Source organism: Pongo abelii, chromosome 21, assembly GCF_028885655.2.
Source record: "Pongo abelii isolate AG06213 chromosome 21, NHGRI_mPonAbe1-v2.0_pri, whole genome shotgun sequence".
NCBI classification, from domain to species: Eukaryota; Metazoa; Chordata; class Mammalia; order Primates; family Hominidae; genus Pongo; species Pongo abelii.
Window position 1 is genome coordinate 32,220,101 of NC_072006.2, and position 18,039 is coordinate 32,238,139.

The 18,039-nt window shown below is 53.1% G+C and overlaps 1 protein-coding gene across 1 annotated transcript; it reads left to right on the forward strand.

Moving 5' to 3' along the window:
• Window positions 1-4,177: 4,177 nt before the first annotated feature.
• Window positions 4,178-17,486, forward strand: DDRGK1 (DDRGK domain containing 1). The gene is made up of 9 exons (XM_002830092.5): window positions 4,178-4,382; window positions 5,503-5,706; window positions 8,175-8,287; window positions 8,527-8,628; window positions 12,540-12,662; window positions 13,022-13,060; window positions 16,182-16,238; window positions 16,766-16,814; window positions 17,185-17,486. The coding sequence occupies exons 1-9, from the start codon at window positions 4,292-4,294 to the stop codon at window positions 17,349-17,351; spliced, it is 945 nt and encodes a 314-aa protein (XP_002830138.1). The 5' UTR covers window positions 4,178-4,291; the 3' UTR covers window positions 17,352-17,486.
• Window positions 17,487-18,039: the final 553 nt, after the last annotated feature.

Consider the following 18,039-nt stretch of genomic DNA (forward strand, 5'->3'; position numbering starts at 1 on the left):
AGAAAGTAGGAAGTGCCCTCTCAAAGGTGAGTCTGCTGAACCTCTGCTGATACTGTCTTTGCAGCAAGTCATCTGACTCCCTCCTCCAGAGACTCAGCCCTCTGCCCGCCGCCTGGAACCCTGGGTCAGTACCTCTTGAATGGCCACTTCTGCCCATGGACAAGAAAGGGAGGGAGTCTGAGTTCTTACCAAGCTCCTCAGGCCATTCTGATGCTCATCAAAGTGTGGGAAAGCCCGGTGGCTCACGCCTGTAATCCCAGCACTTTGGGAGGCTGAGGCGAGTGGATCACCCGAGGTCAGGAGTTTGAGACCAGCCTGACCAACATGGAGAAACCCATCTCTACTAAAAATACAAAATTAGCTGGGCATGGTGGTGCATGCCTGTAATTCCAGTTCAGAGAATTCAGGATTCAGGAGAATCGCCTGAATTCGGGAGGTGGAGGTTGCAGTGAGCGGAGATCATGCCATTGGACTCCAGCCTGGGCAACAAGAGCAAAACTGCGTCTGAAAAAGAAAAAAAAATGTGTGGGAACCACTGCTTTGGGTGGTGACCTGTTTTCTTTTATTGAAGCAGAAACACTAACCATTATGCAGAGTCCCTAGAGGAGTGGCCATGGGGATTTGGGGGCAGAGGAGGGCCTGGAGGACATCAGTTACCCCGAGGAGCCTGAAAAGAAGAAAAACAGCCCACCCTACATGGATGCCTTTCTTGGATCTTAGCCAGCTCAAGCCCCAACTCAGGAAAACCTTCCCTGAGCTCCCTTTCATCTGCTTGCATAGCACTGACCTCTCCACTGCAAATAGATATTCATTTATGTGATTCTGTTTTCTCTTCTAAAAATCCTAATGGTAAAAACCATATCTGTTTTTGCTCACCTCTCTTTTTCTTTTTTCTTTCTTTCTTTTTTTTTTTTTTTTTTGAGACGGAGTCTTGCTCTTGTCACCTGGGCTGGAGTGCAATGGCATGATCTTGGCTCACTGCAACCTCTGTCTCCTGGGTTGAAGCGATTCTCCTGCCTCAGCCTCCTGAGTAGCTGGGACTACAAGCACCCACCACGACGCCCAGCTAATTTCTGCATTTTTAGTAGAGACGGGGTTTCACCATGTTGGCCAGGCTGGTCTCGAACTCCTGACGTCGTGATATGCCCACCTCGGCCTCCCTAAGTGCTGGGATTACAGGCATCAGCCACTGTTTTTTGTTGTTGTGGTTGTTGTTGTTGTTGTTGTTGTTTTGAGGTGGAGTCTTGCTCTTGTCACCCAGGCTTGAGTGCAGTGGCACGATCTCGGCTCACCTCAACCTCTGACTCCCGGGTTCAAGGAATTCTCCTGCCTCAGCCTCCTGAGTAGCTGGGATTACAGACATGCACCACCACGCCCAGTAAATTTTTGTATTTTTAGTAGAGGTGGGGTTTCACCATGTTGACCAGGCTGGTCTCGAACTCCTGACCTCAGGAGATCCCCCCCACCTCAGCCTCCCAAAGTGCTGAGATTACAGGCTTGAGCCATGGCGCCCAGCCTCACCTCTCATTCTTAAATCCCAGTGCCTGGTACATAGTAGGTGTTCTGTAATGTAAGATCACAACTAGCTTGGGCACAGTGGATCACTTGATCCCAGGAGTTCAAGACAAGCCTAGACAACATGGTGAAACCCAGTCTCTACAAAAAATACAAAAAATTAGCTGGGCTTGGGGGCACACGCCTGTAGTCACAGCTATTCAGGAGGCTGAGGTGGGAGGATCACCTGAGCCTGGGAAGTCGAGGCTGCAGTGAGCCAAGAGTGCCACTGTACTCCAGCCTGGGTGATGCGAGTGAGACCCTGTCTCAAAAAACCAACAAACAAAAAGATCACAATTGACATCTATAATTACAAGTCCATAGATAACTTTCTTTTTCATTCTTTTATTTATTTATTTATTTTGAGATGGAGTCTTGCTCTGTTGCCCAGGCTGAAGTACAGTGGTGTGGTCCTGGCTCACTGCAACCTCTCTGCATATTGGGTTCGAGCAGTTCTCCCACCTCAGCCTCCTGAGTAGCTGGGACTACAGGCATGCATGCACCACCATGCCTGGTTAATTTTTGTATCTTTCTTCTTTTTTTTTTTTTTGAGACAGTCTCACTCTGTCGCCCAGGCCGAAGTGCAGTGGCGCGATCTCAGCTCACTGCAAGCTCCGCCTCCTGGGTCCCCACCATTCTCCTGCCTCAGCCTCCTGAGTGGCTGGGACTACAGGCGCCCACCACCACGCCTGGCTAATTTTTTTGTATTTTTAGTAGAGACGGGGTTTCACCGTGTTAGCCAGGATGGTTTTGACCTCCTGACCTCGTGATCCGCCCACCTTGGCCTCCCGAAGTGCTGAGATTATGGGCGTGAGCCACCACACCCGGCTAATTTTGTATTTTTAGTAGAGATGGGGTTTCTCCATGTTGGTCAGGCTGGTCTCAAACTCCCGACCTCAGGTGAGCCACCCACCTTGACCTCCGAAAGTGTTGGTTGGGATTATAGGCGTGAGCCACGGTGCCCGGCTTTTTTTTTTTTTTTTTTTTTGAGACTGAGTCTCACTCTGTTGCCCAGGCTGGAGTGCAATGGTGTGATCTCGGCTCACTGCAACCTCTGCCTCCCGGCTTCAAGCGATTCTCCTGCCTCAGCCTCCCAAGTAGCTGGGATTACAGGCACCCACCACCACGCCAAGCTAATTTTGTATTTTTAGTAGAGACAGGGTTTCACTATGTTTGTCAGGCTGGTCTCAAACTCCTGAGTTCAGGTGATCCACCCACCTCAGCCTCCCAAAGTGCTGGGATTACAGGTGTGAGCCACCTCGCCCAGCCCATATATATTTTTTTTTCTTTTTCTTTCCTTCTTTCTTTTTTTTTTTTTTTGAGACAGAGCCTTGCTCTGTCGCTCAGGCTGGTGTGCAGTGGTGCAATCTTGGCTCACTGCAACTTCCGCCCCCCGGGTTCAAGTGATTCTCCTGCCTCAGCCTCCTGAGTAGCTGGGATTACAGGCGTGTGCCACCACGCCCCACTAATTGTTTGTATTTTTAGTAGAGACAGGATTTCCTCATGTCAGCTAGGCTGGTTTTGAACACTTGACCTGAAGTGATCCGCCCGCCTCGGCCTCCCAAAGTGCTAGGATTACAGGGGAGGGCCACCTCGTCTGGCCCATATTTTTTCAAATCCCTTTCTCACCATTGTTCATTGGTCCTGAATTTATTTTTATTTTTTTTTATTTTCTGAGACAGGGTCTCACTCTATCATCCAGGCTGGAGTGCAGTGGCATGATCATGGCTCACTGCAGCCTCGACCTCCCTGGGCTCAGGTGATCTTCCCACCTCATCCTCCCAAGTACCTGGAATTACAGGTGCATGCCACCACACCTGGCTAATTTTTGTATTTTGTAGAGACAGGGTTTCATCATGTTGCCCAGGCTGGTCTTGAACTCCTAGGCTCACCCCTACCTAGACTTCCCAAAGTATTGAGTTAAAAGACGCGCCTCTGTGCCTGGCTCCTGAAATAAATCTTTACTTCTGTTATCATGTATACAAAAAGCTTAATAAATTCCAGTACTGCCCTCCCCTCCCCTTCCCCTCAAAAAAAAAAAAAGAAAGAAACAAATTCAATGTCACAGATATAGCAAAACCCCAACCCGCTTCCCTCCTCCTACAGGTAATCGCTATCCTGAAGTTGGTGTGCATCAGTCCCAAGCCTCTTTTCGTACTTTTTCCACGGTTGTTTCCATAAACACTATGTGCGATTGTTTAGTGATTTTAAAACATACATAGTCCGGGCGCGGTGGCTCACGCCTGTAATCCCAGCACTTTGGGAGGCCGAGGTGGGTGGATCACAAGGTCAGGAGTCGAGACCAGCCTGGCCAACACGGTGAAACCCCATCTCTACTAAAAATACAAAAATTAGCCGGGCGTGGTGGCGGGCGCCTGTAATCGCAGCTACTCGGGAGTCTGAGGCAGGAGAATCGCTTGAACCCGGGAGGTGTAGGTTGCAGTGAGCCGAGATCGCGCCACCGCACTCCAGCCTGGGCGACAGAAACTCCGTCTCAAAAAAAACATACATAGATGTTTTCTACTGGACATACCGTCTGCAATAATTTCCTCTTAACATCATGGGTTTCTTTACACTCCCCAAACTCATTTTAATGTTTGACATTAAAGCCTCTCTGTGACGTGACGCTGGGTGGGGCTCCGAGTAGTGGGCGGAGTCTAGACTGGGAAATGGAGGCGGGGCCTGTGAGATCCCGGCCTCAGGGTGGACGCAGTGGTTCTGCACTGAGGCCTTCGTCATGGTGGCGCCCGTGTGGTACTTGGTAGCGGCGGCTCTGCTAGTCGGCTTTATCCTCTTCCTGACTCGCAGCCGGGGCCGGGCGGCATCAGGTAGGAGATGCCGCTGCGCCAGGGCTGGTGGTACCGGATTTTCTGGCCTTCCGAGCCTTTGTGGACCGTCGCGCCGCGGCTCCTGCGCGTGCGCATCTGGGCGGGCGGGACGCATGCGCGTCCGTGCGCTAGTCGTGTGCCGGGTGGGGCTTCCGCAGTGCCCTAGCTGGAATCGGTGGCCTCGCTGCTACCCCTTTCTCTCGACTCCAAGCCAGAGTGTGGCCTCATCCCTCTCTTCACCCCCGGGAACTCCATACCTCCAAAGGCCTCAGGCCCTGGCCGGCGCACACTCCCATCCGTCACTGTCTGGGCCCTTTTCCTCTGCACCTGTTAGGGAGGCCGCAGGGGTTTTCCATTCCTCCCAGCCTGGCTCCATAACAGGTGCCAGGAAGGGGGCATCTGAATATTTTCTGCCTGCCCCCCACGAGCTGGAGAAGCGTGAGGCGGCTCCAGGATACTCCTGAAGCTCTCTCCCTTCCCGCCAAGGAGAGGGCCCACTCTCCCTCCCCAATCCGCTCCCCGATCAGAAGGCCATGTCATTGGCCAGGGCACAGAACAGATACACCCATCCTCCCTCTTTCCCCCCATTTCTGGTCAGCGGGCGGGTTTGTGTATGTGTTTTCCTGCTTCCTGGGCCCACAAGCTACCTCTGAGCACCTGCTTGCTCCCAGGGGCGGGAGGGCCACGCTGAGGGAAGGCGGAGAGCCAGCAGGTCTTCCCCGGGGAGGCTCGGCCACCGCCGGCAAGTGTACTCTCTGGTTGGGGAGCCAGATAAAACCACAGGTGGTGTTAGGCGAGAAATCAGTGGATTCCTGCAGGGGGTACTCGATGAGAGCTGGGGACATCAGGATAGGGGCCTCCTGACAGGCCAGCTGGAAAGGTGGAGCTGGGAGGGGAGAGGAGTATTAACACAGGCCCAAGGGAAGGGCTGAGCCGCCGCCTGGGACCAAGCTGTGGGCCTCGTGGAAAAGGCCTTGCCAGTCAGACTGAGAAATCGGGGCCTTGTGCTGTGGGCAGCAGGCCGCTAAGCAGAGGAGGTGAGGCTTCCAGGCTGCCGCTCCTCCTGCCATGGGCCGGGCTGGGCTTATAGGCAGCATTGTCATTTCTGTCTTTCCTACAGCCGGCCAAGAGCCACTGCACAACGAGGAGCTGGCAGGAGCAGGCCGGGTCGCCCAGCCTGGGCCCCTGGAGCCTGAGGAGCCGAGAGCTGGAGGCAGGCCTCGGCGCCGGAGGGACCTGGGCAGCCGCCTACAGGCCCAGCGTCGAGCCCAGCGGGTGACCTGGGCAGAAGCAGATGAGAATGAGGAGGAAGCTGTCATCCTAGGTGAGAGGGGCCCAGCCTGGTGGGGAGAGGGTTTGGGTTGGAGGGGGAGATAAAGGGGCCCCCAAAGCTAAGTGGGGGAGTAGGGTATGAAGCCTCAGGGTAGGAGGGACGTCTGGGAGCCACACGGTAGAGTAGAGGGAGGACTTGGGACCTGGCATTTGTTCCACTGGGTCAACCCCCTCTTCCTTCATCTTGGCTCTCAGTGTCCAAGCAGAGGGCAAGGGTCTTCAGTTTGATTCAGAATGTTCCTCAATTCACCCCTTCTATCCTCGCACCCTTCCTGTTATGGGCACACTCATTCCCTGAGGATTTCACCCTAGAGGCAGAGTGCCTGGCCAAGAGTTTCTGCAGTTCCTGGAGTGGGGTCACCCGCAACCCCAGGAAAACAGTTTAAGGATAGAGACATTCTGTTGACACAGAGGCCTCCATATCCCTGCTTCCGGGAAACCAGGAGAGCCCTCAGGATTGTCTTCTCCAGTACTTGACAGCTGGCTTGAGCCTGAGGAGGGGGCATCTGGGCCTTTCTCAGAAACTGGGGGCATTTGAGGCTTTTGCCTTATACCCTTGGGGCTTATCCCTTTAGCTCACAAAGAGGCCCTTTCTTTGCCATACCTTCTGGCTCAGACTTGGGTTCAGAGACCCTTGCTGCACAGGCATCAGTGGGTCTTTAACTTGCAGCTGGCCCTGAGGTAGTCATGGTGTTGGGACTGTCATTTCAGCCAGGCTTTGGTGGGCAAAGGGATAATCCTGGCCAGGGACTAAGCCCAGAATCCTCAGCAACTCTTGACTATAGTGAGGAGGATTTCAGATTTGAGGCGGGATAAATTTCACCATGGGACTTCCCTTCCCTGGAGGTTTGGCACCAGAGACAGAAGCCAGAGAACTCTGGAGTTCATTAGCCAGGATATTTAAGGTACATTAGGTGAGACCAGTATTCAGAAAGGTAAAAAAACCCTCTCTGGTCCCGGCACGGTGGCTCACGCCTGTAATCCCTGCACTTTGGGAGGCCAAGGCGGGCAGATCATGAGGTCAGGAGATTGAGACCATCCTGGCTAACACGGTGAAACCCCGTCTCTACTAAAAATGCAAAAAAAAAAATTAGGGGGGCGTGGTGGCTGGCTCCTGTAGTTCTAGCTACTCGGAAGGCTGAGACAGGAGAATGGCATGAACCCAGGTGGCGGTACTTGCAGTGAGCCGAGATCGCGCCACTGCACTCCACCCTGGGCAACAGAGCGAGACTCTGTCTCAAAAAAAAAAAGACGAAAAAAACCAACCCTTTCTGCTAATGCCTCCCCTATGCTGTATTCTGGCTCATCAGCCACAGTACCTTAAATATCCAGGCAGCCCTATCTGTGACCCCGAGACACTTGCATATTTTAACTTGATACCTCCTTCTTTATGGCTATGCAATATCTGAAGTTCTCATCTTTTTTTTTTTTTTTTTTTGAGACAAAGTCTTGCTCTGTCACCCAGGCTGGAGTGCAGTGGCATGATCTCGGCTCACTGCAAGCTCTGCCTGCCGGGTTCATGCCATTCTCCTGCTTCAGCTTCCCTAGTAGCTGGGGCTACAGGTGCCCACCACCACACCTGGCTAATTTTTTTTTTTTTTTTTGTGACAGAGTCTCGCTCTGTTGCCCAGGCTGGATGGAGTACAGTGGCGCGATCTCCGCTCACTGCAAGCTCCCCATCCTGGGTTCACACCATTCTCCTGCCTCAGCCTCCCAAGTAGCTGGGACTACAGGCACCCACCACCACGCCCGGCTAATTTTTTTTGTATTTTTTTTTTTCGCCTGAGACAGTGTCTCACTCTGTTGCCCAGGTTGGAATGCAGTGGCGTGATCTCAGCTCACTGCAAGTTCCGGTTCCCGGGTTCACGCCATTCTCCTGCCTCAGCCTCCCGAGTAGCTGGGACTATAGGTGCCCACCACCACACCCAGCTAATTTTTTGTATTTTTAGTAGAGATGAGGCTTCACCTTGTTAGCCGGGATGATCTCGAGCTCCTGACCTCGTGATCCACCCACCTTTGCCTCTCAAAGTTCTGGGATTACAGGCGTGAGCCACCATGCCTGGCCCTTTTTTTGTACTTTTAGTAGAGATGGGGTTTCACCATGATTGCCAGGATGGTCTCAATCTCCTGACCTTGTGATCCGCCCGCCTTGGCCTCCCAAAGTGCTGGGATTACAGGCATGAGCCACCGCACCCAGCCTAAAGTTCTCATCTTTTCCCTTGCCCTATGGGCCCCTCACCGTTCTCCCATCCCTACATATTCATGCACACACACACGCACACACACACACACACACATGCACTCATGGCAGATGCCTCTGGAGGGCAGAGCTGGGCTAGTGACATTTGCAGGTGGGTGGAAGGGGATCCCCCTATTAGGGGAGAGATGAGGAGTTGGGGATCCATCATCATCAGTCCTCTCTGGTCAGAACCTGAACTGTCTTTCTTTGACTATACCCAGCCCAGGAGGAGGAAGGCGTCGAGAAGCCAGCGGAAACTCACCTGTCAGGGAAAATTGGAGCTAAGAAACTGCGGAAGCTGGAGGAGAAACAAGCGCGAAAGGCCCAGCGTGAGGCAAGCCGGAGGGATGGGGTGCAGCTCTGGGAAGTGCAAAAGGGACCTGCCTTCCTTTTTCCCTAAGGCAGACTCAGGGCTTCTTGCCTGCTAGGCTGGTGTTTGCTGCTTCCCTGGCTCTGTCTCCTGCCACCTGGGTCTGTGCCCTGGCCCAGGTATTGCCTTCCCTAGTCTGTCTGGGCGGTGGGCACACTCTAGCTGGGGGTGAGGGATGTGCCCCTATGAAGACCTCTCTCCAGGCGGAGGAGGCTGAACGTGAGGAGCGGAGACGACTCGAGTCCCAGCGCGAAGCTGAGTGGAAGAAGGAGGAGGAGCGGCTTCGTCTGGAGGAGGAGCAGAAGGTGAGGCCAGCCCCTACCCTGACCTCTGACCCTTGACCAGGCAAGGCAGCCTAGCTTCTTATGCAGCTCCCTGGCACCTCCAACCTAGAAGGTGGGCCATAGACCTGGCACAAGGGCAGGTCCTGGTTTATTTGGTCCCTAGGCTCCAGCACAGCCTAGAAAAGCCACTGCTGAAAAGCAGAGCCTCGAGTGGGGATTTTTGTGCACATGACTATTGAACTTTCGGGGAGCACGTGAGGAACATGAGGCGAGGAGGATGGCTGGGCAGAGACAGCCAGGAGAGGAGGAGAGGATGGCAGAGAGGTGATGGAGGTCTGGATCCTGAAGGCCTTGAGGCTGTTAAAAATCATTGTAAAAGATGGTGGTTACATTGAGGGCCTGGCATAGAGAAGGTGCTCAGGGAATGGGGTCCACTGCAGTAAAGGTGACTAATGAACATTTGTTTGCCAGAGCTTTCTTTGTTCTGAGAACCAAGTTTCCAAAAAAGAGAACAGCATAAAGATGGGGGGTACATAGGGTTACAGCCAGGACTGCCCTAGCTGGGAAGACCTGTGACCTCTGACTGGCCTGTTGTCCCAGGATCCTGGATGGCAGGAAGCCTGAATGTGGGTGCTGTGGCTGATAAGCCAGAATACAGCATGGGGGAGGCATTAGCAGAGAGGGTTTTTTCCTTTCTGAATATTGGTCCCACTTAATGTACCTTAAATATCCTGGCTCTTCTCCCCTGTAACCAGTTTCCCTTATCCTTAACATCCTACCACACTTTAATACATTCCTCACCACTAATATTGACACATTATTATTAATTAACTCTAACATTATTCAGATTTTTCTTTATTGATCGATTAAGACAGGGTCTTGCTCTGTTGCCCAGGCTGGAGTGCAACGGCACGATCTTGGCTCACTGCAACCTCTGCCTCCCAGGCTCAAGCAATCCTCCCACTTCAGTTCCCCCTCCCTGCGAGTAGCTGGGACTATAGGTGTGTACCACCATGCCTGGCTAATTTTTGTTTTTGTTTTTTTTGTAGAGATTGGGTTTCACCGTGTTTCCCAGGCTGCTTTTGGACTCCTAGACTCAAGCAATTCTCTTCCCTTGGCTTCCCAAAGTGCTGGGATTACAGGCATGAGCCACTGTGCCCGGCCTTTTTTTTTTTTTTTTTTTTTTTAAGAGAGATGGAGTCTCACTCTTACCCAGACTGGAGTGCTTACTGCAGCTTCAAACTCTTGGGCTCAAGCAATCCTCCTGCCTCAGCCTCCCTAGTAGCTGGGGCTACAGGTGTGCACCACTATGCCCAGCTAAGACTCCTTGCTTTTGATGATCTTAACCTTTTTTTTTTTTTTTTTTTTGAGATACAGTCTTGCTCTGTCGCCCAGGCTGGAGTGCAGTGGCGCGATCTCAGCTCACTGCAACCTCCACCTTCAGATTTCAAATGATTCTCCTGCTTCAGCCTCCCAAGTAGCTAGGATGACAGACGTGCACCACCACACCTGGCTAATTTTTGTATTTTTGGTAGAGGCGGGGTTTCACCATATTTGCCAGGCCGGTCTTGAACTCTTGACCTCAGGTGTTCCACCCACCTCAGCCTCCCAAAGTGCTGGGATTACATGTGTGAGCCACTGTGTCCAGCCTTAACAATTTTGAGGAGTCCTGGGTAAGTATTTTGTAGAAGGTCCCTTAATTTGAGTTTGGTTGATGTTTTTCTCATGGTTAGACTGGGGTTATGGATCTGACTGAAGAAGACAATAAGTGAAGTTCCATCTTCAGTGCAACATAGCAAGTATGCAAGTTATCCGCTTCACTTGTCCCTAATGTTGTTAACCTTGGTCGCCTGGCTGCGGTTTTGTTTGCCAGCTTTCTCCACTGTAGTGTGACTGTTTTTTTCCCCTCTTCCCATATTTCTTTGGAAAGAAGTCACTGGGCACAGCCCACACTTAAGGGTTGGGGAGTTAGAGTTCTTACATAAATTATTTGGAAATCTCTTACAGGAGATATGTCTCTCCTTCCCTATTCATTAAATATTAATGCAGTCTTTTTTTGTTTGTTTTTCTGAGATGGAGTCTCACTCTGTCATCCAGGCTGGAGTGCAATGGCGCAATCTGGGCTCACTGCAACCTCTGCTTCCCAGGTTCAAGCGATTCTCCTGCCTCAGCCTCCCGAGTAGCTGGGATTACAGGCGCCTGCCACCACTCCCAGCTAATTTTTGTATTTTTAGTAGAGACGAGGTTTCACCACATTGGCCAGGATGGTCTTGAACTCCTGACCTCAGGTGATCCGCCTGCCTCAGCCTCCCAAAGTGGTGGGATTACCAGCATGAGCCACTGTGCCCGACCAGCCATTTTTTTATGTTTGTATAGACTCATGAGTATTTATTTTGTACTTTGTGTTATAATCCAGTAACATGTTATTTATTACGTTGTTGAGATTGTTCCAGCTTTGACCATTGGGAGCCCTTTCAGTTGGCTCCTGTGTACCTTTAACACACACTCGTTTTGTTTTTTGAGCACTTAGTTTCTGGCACTGCAAGATGCCCCAGACTCATCTTGTATATTACTTGCCCCAGCTTTAGCTTTCCAGTTTTTGTTTTTGTTTTTGAGACGGAGTCTTGCTCTGTCCCCCAGGCTGGAGTGCCGTGGCAAAATCTCGGCTCACTGCAAGCTCTGCCTCCCAGGTTCACGCCATTCTCCTGCCTCAGCCTCCCGAGTAGCTGGGACTACAGGCGCCTGCCACCACGCCCAGCTAATTTTGTGTGTGCGTGTTTTTTAGTGGAGACAGGGTTTCACCATGTTAGCCAGGATGGTCTCAATCTCCTGACCTCATGATCCGCCCTCCTCGGCCTCCCAAAGTGCTGGAATTACAGGCATGAGCCACCACGCCCGGCTAGCTTTCCGTTTTAAGATTTTTCTGAGTGCTCTGGAAAATGTGTTGGGTTGAGGGAGGCTGTTTTACCAGGCAGTAGTGGTGATGGAGTAACATAGACAGACCAGGGAGTTTTCTGGAAGTTAGAGAAAGAAGGGGTCAATAGGACCTCATTTCTGACCAGTTGGCTGTGTTAATTCACAGAGCCAGGGACCTAGGAGGAGGTCTAAACATAGAAGAGTAGGTCCCAAGGTCTGTCTGCTGCCTGTGAGATGGCCCAGTAGGTATGTCACATGGACCATTGTGTGTTTGGGAGAAGAGATTCGGGTGGGGCTACAAGTGTGGTAGTCACTGGCAAGGAAGGGGTTGATGCTTTGGGCATGGGCGAGGTGGCCCAGAGAATGTGGAGGAGAGAGAAGAGGCAGGGCTGAATGATGAAGGAGGCGGGAAGAATGGCCCAAGGAGCAGGAGGAAATCCAGGAGAGGGTGGGATCTGGAAGGCAAGGGAGGAAAGGATCACTGAGAGGACAGGCATATGAGACCTGAACGTTGTACCTTGAGTTTGGTGAGTGGAGGGCATGGGTGAGACTGTGGCAGGAGTTGTTTCATAGAACTGGGAACACAGAAGCCAGACTGGAGTGGGCTGACTGGGTGAGTGGGTGGTGAGGAAATGCAGGGTTCACATTTGCTCATGAGGTTTGGACATGACGGGGTATGCTTGGTGAGTTACACAAGGAGAGGATGGGGCAGGTGATTGGAGGGTATTGTAGAGTGGGGTCATGGCAGGGTTTTCAACAGATTTTTGCTAAGATCCCCTGAGCACGGAGGGCGGGAGAAGGGGCTGAGCAGCATTTGTCCAGGTGATGATGAAACCGATGACAAGAGGGGCCTCGGCCCATTGTTCAGCTTGGGGATTGGGGGTCTTGAAGGATCTCTGTCTCCGAGAAAAGGCTGGGCTATATGCTCTGGTGTCCTGCAGGGGTAGCAGCAACCAGAAGAGGGATGGGGTGGGCACCTGCCCACGATACCTGACTTTTGCTTCCTATGTCCACAGGAGGAGGAGGAGAGGAAGGCCCGCGAGGAGCAGGCCCAGCGGGAGCATGAGGAGTACCTGAAACTGAAGGAGGCCTTTGTGGTGGAGGAGGAAGGCGTGGGAGAGACCATGACTGAGGAACAGGTGGGCCTGCTGCCCCTGGGAAGCCCCTCTCTGCACCCATCAGTGCAGCCTGTGCCAGACCCAAGGCTAGCCACCCCATCCCAGATGCCCCTGGCCGGGCAGTGAGAGATGGGTGGGCATCAGTACCAGCAGGCTTTAGCGGCCAGAGGCCTTGTCCTCAGCAGAGGCTGGTGCCTCCAAAACTCTCACCCTGGAAGGCTCTGCTGCTTGTGTAGGCAAGCAGTACGTACAGGTGGTTGAGCGGGCCCAAGGCAGGCTGCAGGCAGGTGGCCCTCAAGTGAGCAGGTGGTACGTGGGTGGATGGGTACCCCCTGTGGCCTTGCTAGGGGGTACTCACCCTGATTTCTCTGCTTCTCTAGTCCCAGAGCTTCCTGACAGAGTTCATCAACTACATCAAGGTAAGAAGCCACTGAACAGAGCCTGAGTGTCAGCTCCCTGCCTGGCGTGTGCAGGTTGGATGCCTCCAGTGGGGGCTGCAGGCAGTGCATTCAGGAATGGGCAGGAATGGGCAGGGGGGCCCAGAGGGGCAGAGCCGCAGGGTCCTGGCCAGGAGAGTTTCTCTCCCTCTGACCCCGAAGGTGGAGAAGGACCTGGGTCTGTGTGGGAGGCGCAAGCCTCTGATCACTTCCTCACACTCAGTTTGACAGTTTCCCTGCTCTTCAGACCCCACGCTCAGTGAGTCAGTGTGTTTTCAAGTCTCTTCACATGTGTTTTCTGTCAGTTCTGTCACACTGAGGCTCCACTGAGTTGAAACAAGCATCCTCTGCCATGTGCTCCTGACTGGGAACTTGGGTCTTTTAGGGGAAACAGGATGGTGTTTCCTTTGGAATTTAGGGTGGGGTGGCAGTGTGTCCCCCTTCTGTCTGCAGCCACTGCGCAGGCCGCCTCGATGCTGCTCCAGGTTGCATAAGCACATCCTACTTTGCTTTGCTGCTAAGCAACTTCTCTCCCACGAAGGATGCCATGAGGGGAGAGGTTTTCAAGTGCAACTCAGAGGTGCAGAGGCGGCTGAGGGAAGGAGTGCAGAGGGAGCGGGGGCGGTAGTGGGGGTGCTACTAGGGGCTGCCAAGGACCCAGGGCTTGCATAATCCTCCCGCCACCTCTCCTGAAAGAGAGCAGGGTTTAGACGCCTGCCAGCAGCGAGGAGCTGGGCTCACAGCCTTGAGTCTGGGGTTCCTAAGTGGGGGAAATGCTAGCAACTTTGAGAGGGTCCTGTCTGCTCAGGCTGTGTGCATTCCCCTCTCATGGAGCCCTTTCTCTACCCTGGTACACTTGATTAGGGGCTGTGGCCGGGCAGGATATCTCTCACGCTTGCCTGCTGCTGTTTGGAACTTGTCCCCACCTACCCAGTAGGCAGTAAGATGGTCCTGAAGCCACTCCCCAGGAAGCCTTCCCAGGTGGAATTAGAGGAGGGGTCAGCTTGAGCATCCCCCTTTACTCTGCAGAAACCGGAAGAAAGGTCCCCAGTTCTAGCCCTCACTTTTGGTGGCTCCCTGGAGGTACTATTCTCTGAGAGTTCTCCAAACTCTTTTGGAGCTTAGGAGTTTTTCCAGCTTGTCCGGGCACGGTGGCTCACATCTGCAATCCCCAGCACTTTGAGAGGCCGAGGCGGGCGGATCACTTGAGGTCAGGAGTTTGAAACTAGCCTGGGCAACATGTTGAAACCCCATCTCTGCTAAAAATACAAAAATTAGCCAGGCATGGTGGTGCACGCCTGTAGTCCCAGCTACTCAGGAGGCTGAGGCAGGAGAATCACTTGAACCCAGGAGGTGGTTCAAGTGAGTGATACAAAATTAGCCAGGCATGGTGGTGCACGCCTGTAGTCCCAGCTACTCAGGAGGCTGAGGCAGGAGAATCACTTGAACCCAGGAGGTGGAGGTTGCAGTGAGGCAAGATGGTGCCACTGCACTCCAGCCTGGGCAACAGAGTGGAACTCTGTCTCCAAAAAAAAAAAAAGAAAAAAAGTTTTTCCAGCCTGTGCTGGCTAATTCTTCTAGAGCTGCTGTCTTGCAAGGAAAAGGAGGACTTCTGAAATTCAGTCTGTCTGCTTTCCTCCTTGCTCCAAGAGGATAGGCCTTTTTGCCTTAAGATTTCAGAACTGGAGGAACATGCCTGCACCCAGCGTCGTTTATGAGAGGTGTAGGATTCACTCGATCTTGTTCCATTTTCCTGTCTCACGATGGCTGGGCTCCGGCGATCTTCCTGCCTCTGCCTCCCGAGTGGCTGAGACTGCAGGTGCGTGCCACCACACCTAGCTTGTTTTATCAAACGTGTTTTGGCCCCAGCAGCACCTCAGGCCAGGTCATCAGGGAGCACCTGGGGTGACTTCATGTTCTCGCACCACACTGTCACTGAGAGCCCACTGCCTGATCCCTGTTTTGTAGGTAGAGGCCAGCTGACCACGTCACTTTGTCCTTGCCCATCCTGACCCAGCTGCCTCTCGCTTGCCTTCCTGCTTGTACATATGGCTTTGGCATTTCAAACAAGTCACATGCTATCTGCAGTCAGGGAGGTGTCACCATGTCAGTCCTCCCCCAGCTCATTTGCGGTGGAGGATTCACAGAAATGCAAAAGAACTGCCTTTTCTCAAGTCCTGTGCTGTGTGTTGGGGTAGTGGAGGCAGGTGCCTGTGTGGACACAGCGGTGGACCGTTCGCTGCGCCCTTGGGAACGCAGGTTTCTACTGAGGGTATGAGGAAGCACTTGGAGCACGGAACATGGCTGTGCTGGAAAGCACTCAGCAGTGTTAGTGACAGTGATTTCAAGGGTGGGCTCAGTGCCTCAGATGGTATTAAGTGGATGGATAAAAAGTGTGGGTGTGTCAGGTTGTGGGGGACCAGGCCAGTGGGGCAGCAAGTAAAGGCATGGCAGGAGTGGGCCCCCACAGCCTCTACTGAGAGACCTTGGCTTGCTCGGGCCTTTATCTGCTCTCCCTCTTGTCCATGTACTTACCTGTCTCACCAGCCGGACTGCGAGCTCCAGGGCGGGGGCTGTGGCTTGTTCAGCATGTGTCCCTCATACGTTTTCAGGGCCTTGTTCTAGTAGGTCCTCAGCAAACATAAGTCCTGGTGACAGTTATTTAAAATAGCTTTTGGTGACTCTCACCGCCTCCTTCCTCCCTATGGTGCGTCCCCTTCAACTTGTCCATGATGTTAAAAAGAGATGGCTGGATGCAGAGGATGGTGGCAGCTGTGCTCTGATTTCCACTCATGCGTGTCTCGGAGTCCAGGACAGGGCCCGTGAGGCAGGTGGTTGTTTTGGGTAGATTCCTTCCTCACAAGAAGGGGAATGAGAGGGTTTATGATTGTGTGGGTCTCTGTCAATGGGTGGTTGTGAGAGTGTGTGTGTGTGTGTGTGTGTGTGATGTGTCAGGGGAGCAAGGCTGTCCCACAGGAGTGTGTACAGTGTTTTTCCAGTCAGCGAGAACAGATCAGATCAGAATGCAAACCTGGAGGGTGCCCATGCTTAGAGGGATTTGCCCAAGCTCAGCCTCTCTCTCTTTTCCTCCTCCTTTTTGTAGCAGTCCAAGGTTGTGCTCTTGGAAGACCTGGCTTCCCAGGTGGGCCTACGCACTCAGGTAAGCCCTGGAACGTGGCCTGCTGTGTGCAGTGTGGCCAGGGGTCTGTGTGGCTAGCAGAGAGGACCTGCCCTAAAGACAGAGTCTTGATGCACCATCTACCTTGTCCCCAACCAAGAGTGAGTAGTGCACAGAAGTCTCCTGGCACCCTAGGAATCCTGCATTTTTAATGGATGAACAGGCAGGAAAGAAAAAAAAAATCCAAACTCCATCACTCTGGCAGCCCCTGTGACCAAAGCAGCCCAAATCAGTTACCTTGACAACTCTCATGCACAGACTGCACCAGCCTATGTTGCAAACATCACTGCCCCGCTTCTAACAGGAAGAGATACTCTTGGGGGTCTTGCAGGGCCCAGGACCAGAGCCCCTTCTACCCAGGGCCCTTCCAAAGGCAAAGCACAGAGTCACATTTGGGGGCTGGCATGAGAGGGAAAGAAAGAGATTTGGCTGTAGTGGGAGGGAGGTTTCAGTGCTTTTTCTGGGAACATTGGTGCCTATCTCTATTCTGAGAATTGTTCTCCTCATAGGACACCATAAATCGCATCCAGGACCTGCTGGCTGAGGGGACTATAACAGGTGAGAGGATGAGAGCCAATCACTGCAGTCCTGGCCTTGGAGAGTGTCTAGCCACAGGGGCTGCGGGGATGTGCTGCAGAGGCCGGATGACCACCCAAGATGGGGGGAGGGGTTTGCAACCAGGGGCACTGAGTAGCTGGATGCAGTTACAAGGAGGACATGCCAGGGCCTGGAGATGGCAGCAGTGGGAGAGGACAGGCAGGGCAGCCTGATTCGACTCTCCTAGCAGGACTGGATGCAGCCAGGAAAGGCCAGGCAGGCAGGAGGCCTGAAGGGCCCTGAGCCAGCTGTGAAGGAGTAGGTGGGCATTCTCAGGCCAGGTAGGGAACGCCCAGGAGTTCTCAGCCCCACAACATGCATGTCCCCACAGGTGTGATTGACGACCGGGGCAAGTTCATCTACATAACCCCAGAGGAACTGGCCGCCGTGGCCAACTTCATCCGACAGCGGGGCCGGGTGTCCATCGCCGAGCTTGCCCAAGCCAGCAACTCCCTCATCGCCTGGGGCCGGGAGCCCCCTGCCCAAGCCCCAGCCTGACCCCAGTCCTTCCCTCTTGGACTCAGAGTTGGTGTGGCCTACCTGGCTATACATCTTCATCCCTCCCCACCATCCTGGGGAAGTGACGGAGTGTGGCCAGGCAGTTATAGATTAAAGGCCTGTGAGTACTGCTGAGCTTGGTGTGGCTTGGTGTGGCAGAAGGCTTGGCCTAGGATCCTAGATGAGCAGGTGAAATTTAGGCTTCAGAATGTATCTCAGAGGTGGGGAGGGTCCCTTGGAAGCTGGTGAAGTCCTGTTCTTATTATGAATCCATTCATTCAAGAAAATAGCCTGTTGCACATTTACTCTGTTCCTTTGTGCCCTGCAAGCCCTGCCCCCAAGACCAAGATAAGATCTTTCTCTTCTTTTGCCCCCACTCAAATTAGAAGTGGGGTGCCTCTTGGGCCACATCTCTGTTAACTGGGGAGGGGAGGTCTCATGGGTATTTTTCAACAGATCAGGAGCCCTAAGTAGGGCTGAGAGCCAGTGGGGAGAAGAATTAATGAGAAGCATCAAGGATAGAGTCCTAAGGAGCATCAGCCTTTAAGAGGGAGGGCGGGGGCCTGGGGGGGCGGTCAGTGAAGGAGAGAGCCATTTGCAGGGCAGGTAGAAGGAAGGAGAGGACCTGCTTGAGCTGGCTATAATTGTGCAGCGGAGGGACATTGCTCATATGGGAAATCACATGAAT

What these genes read in the sequence shown, in the direction of transcription:
- DDRGK1 (XM_002830092.5), top strand. Translation starts at nt 4,292, where the DNA reads ATGGTGGCGCCCGTGTGGTACTTGGTAGCGGCGGCTCTGCTAGTCGGC. An exon ending in CGCGAAAGGCCCAGCGTGAG is followed by an intron (nt 8,288 to 8,526) that starts GCAAGCCGGAGG and finishes ACCTCTCTCCAG; the next exon opens with GCGGAGGAGGCTGAACGTGA. An exon ending in AGACCATGACTGAGGAACAG is followed by an intron (nt 12,663 to 13,021) that starts GTGGGCCTGCTG and finishes CTGCTTCTCTAG; the next exon opens with TCCCAGAGCTTCCTGACAGA.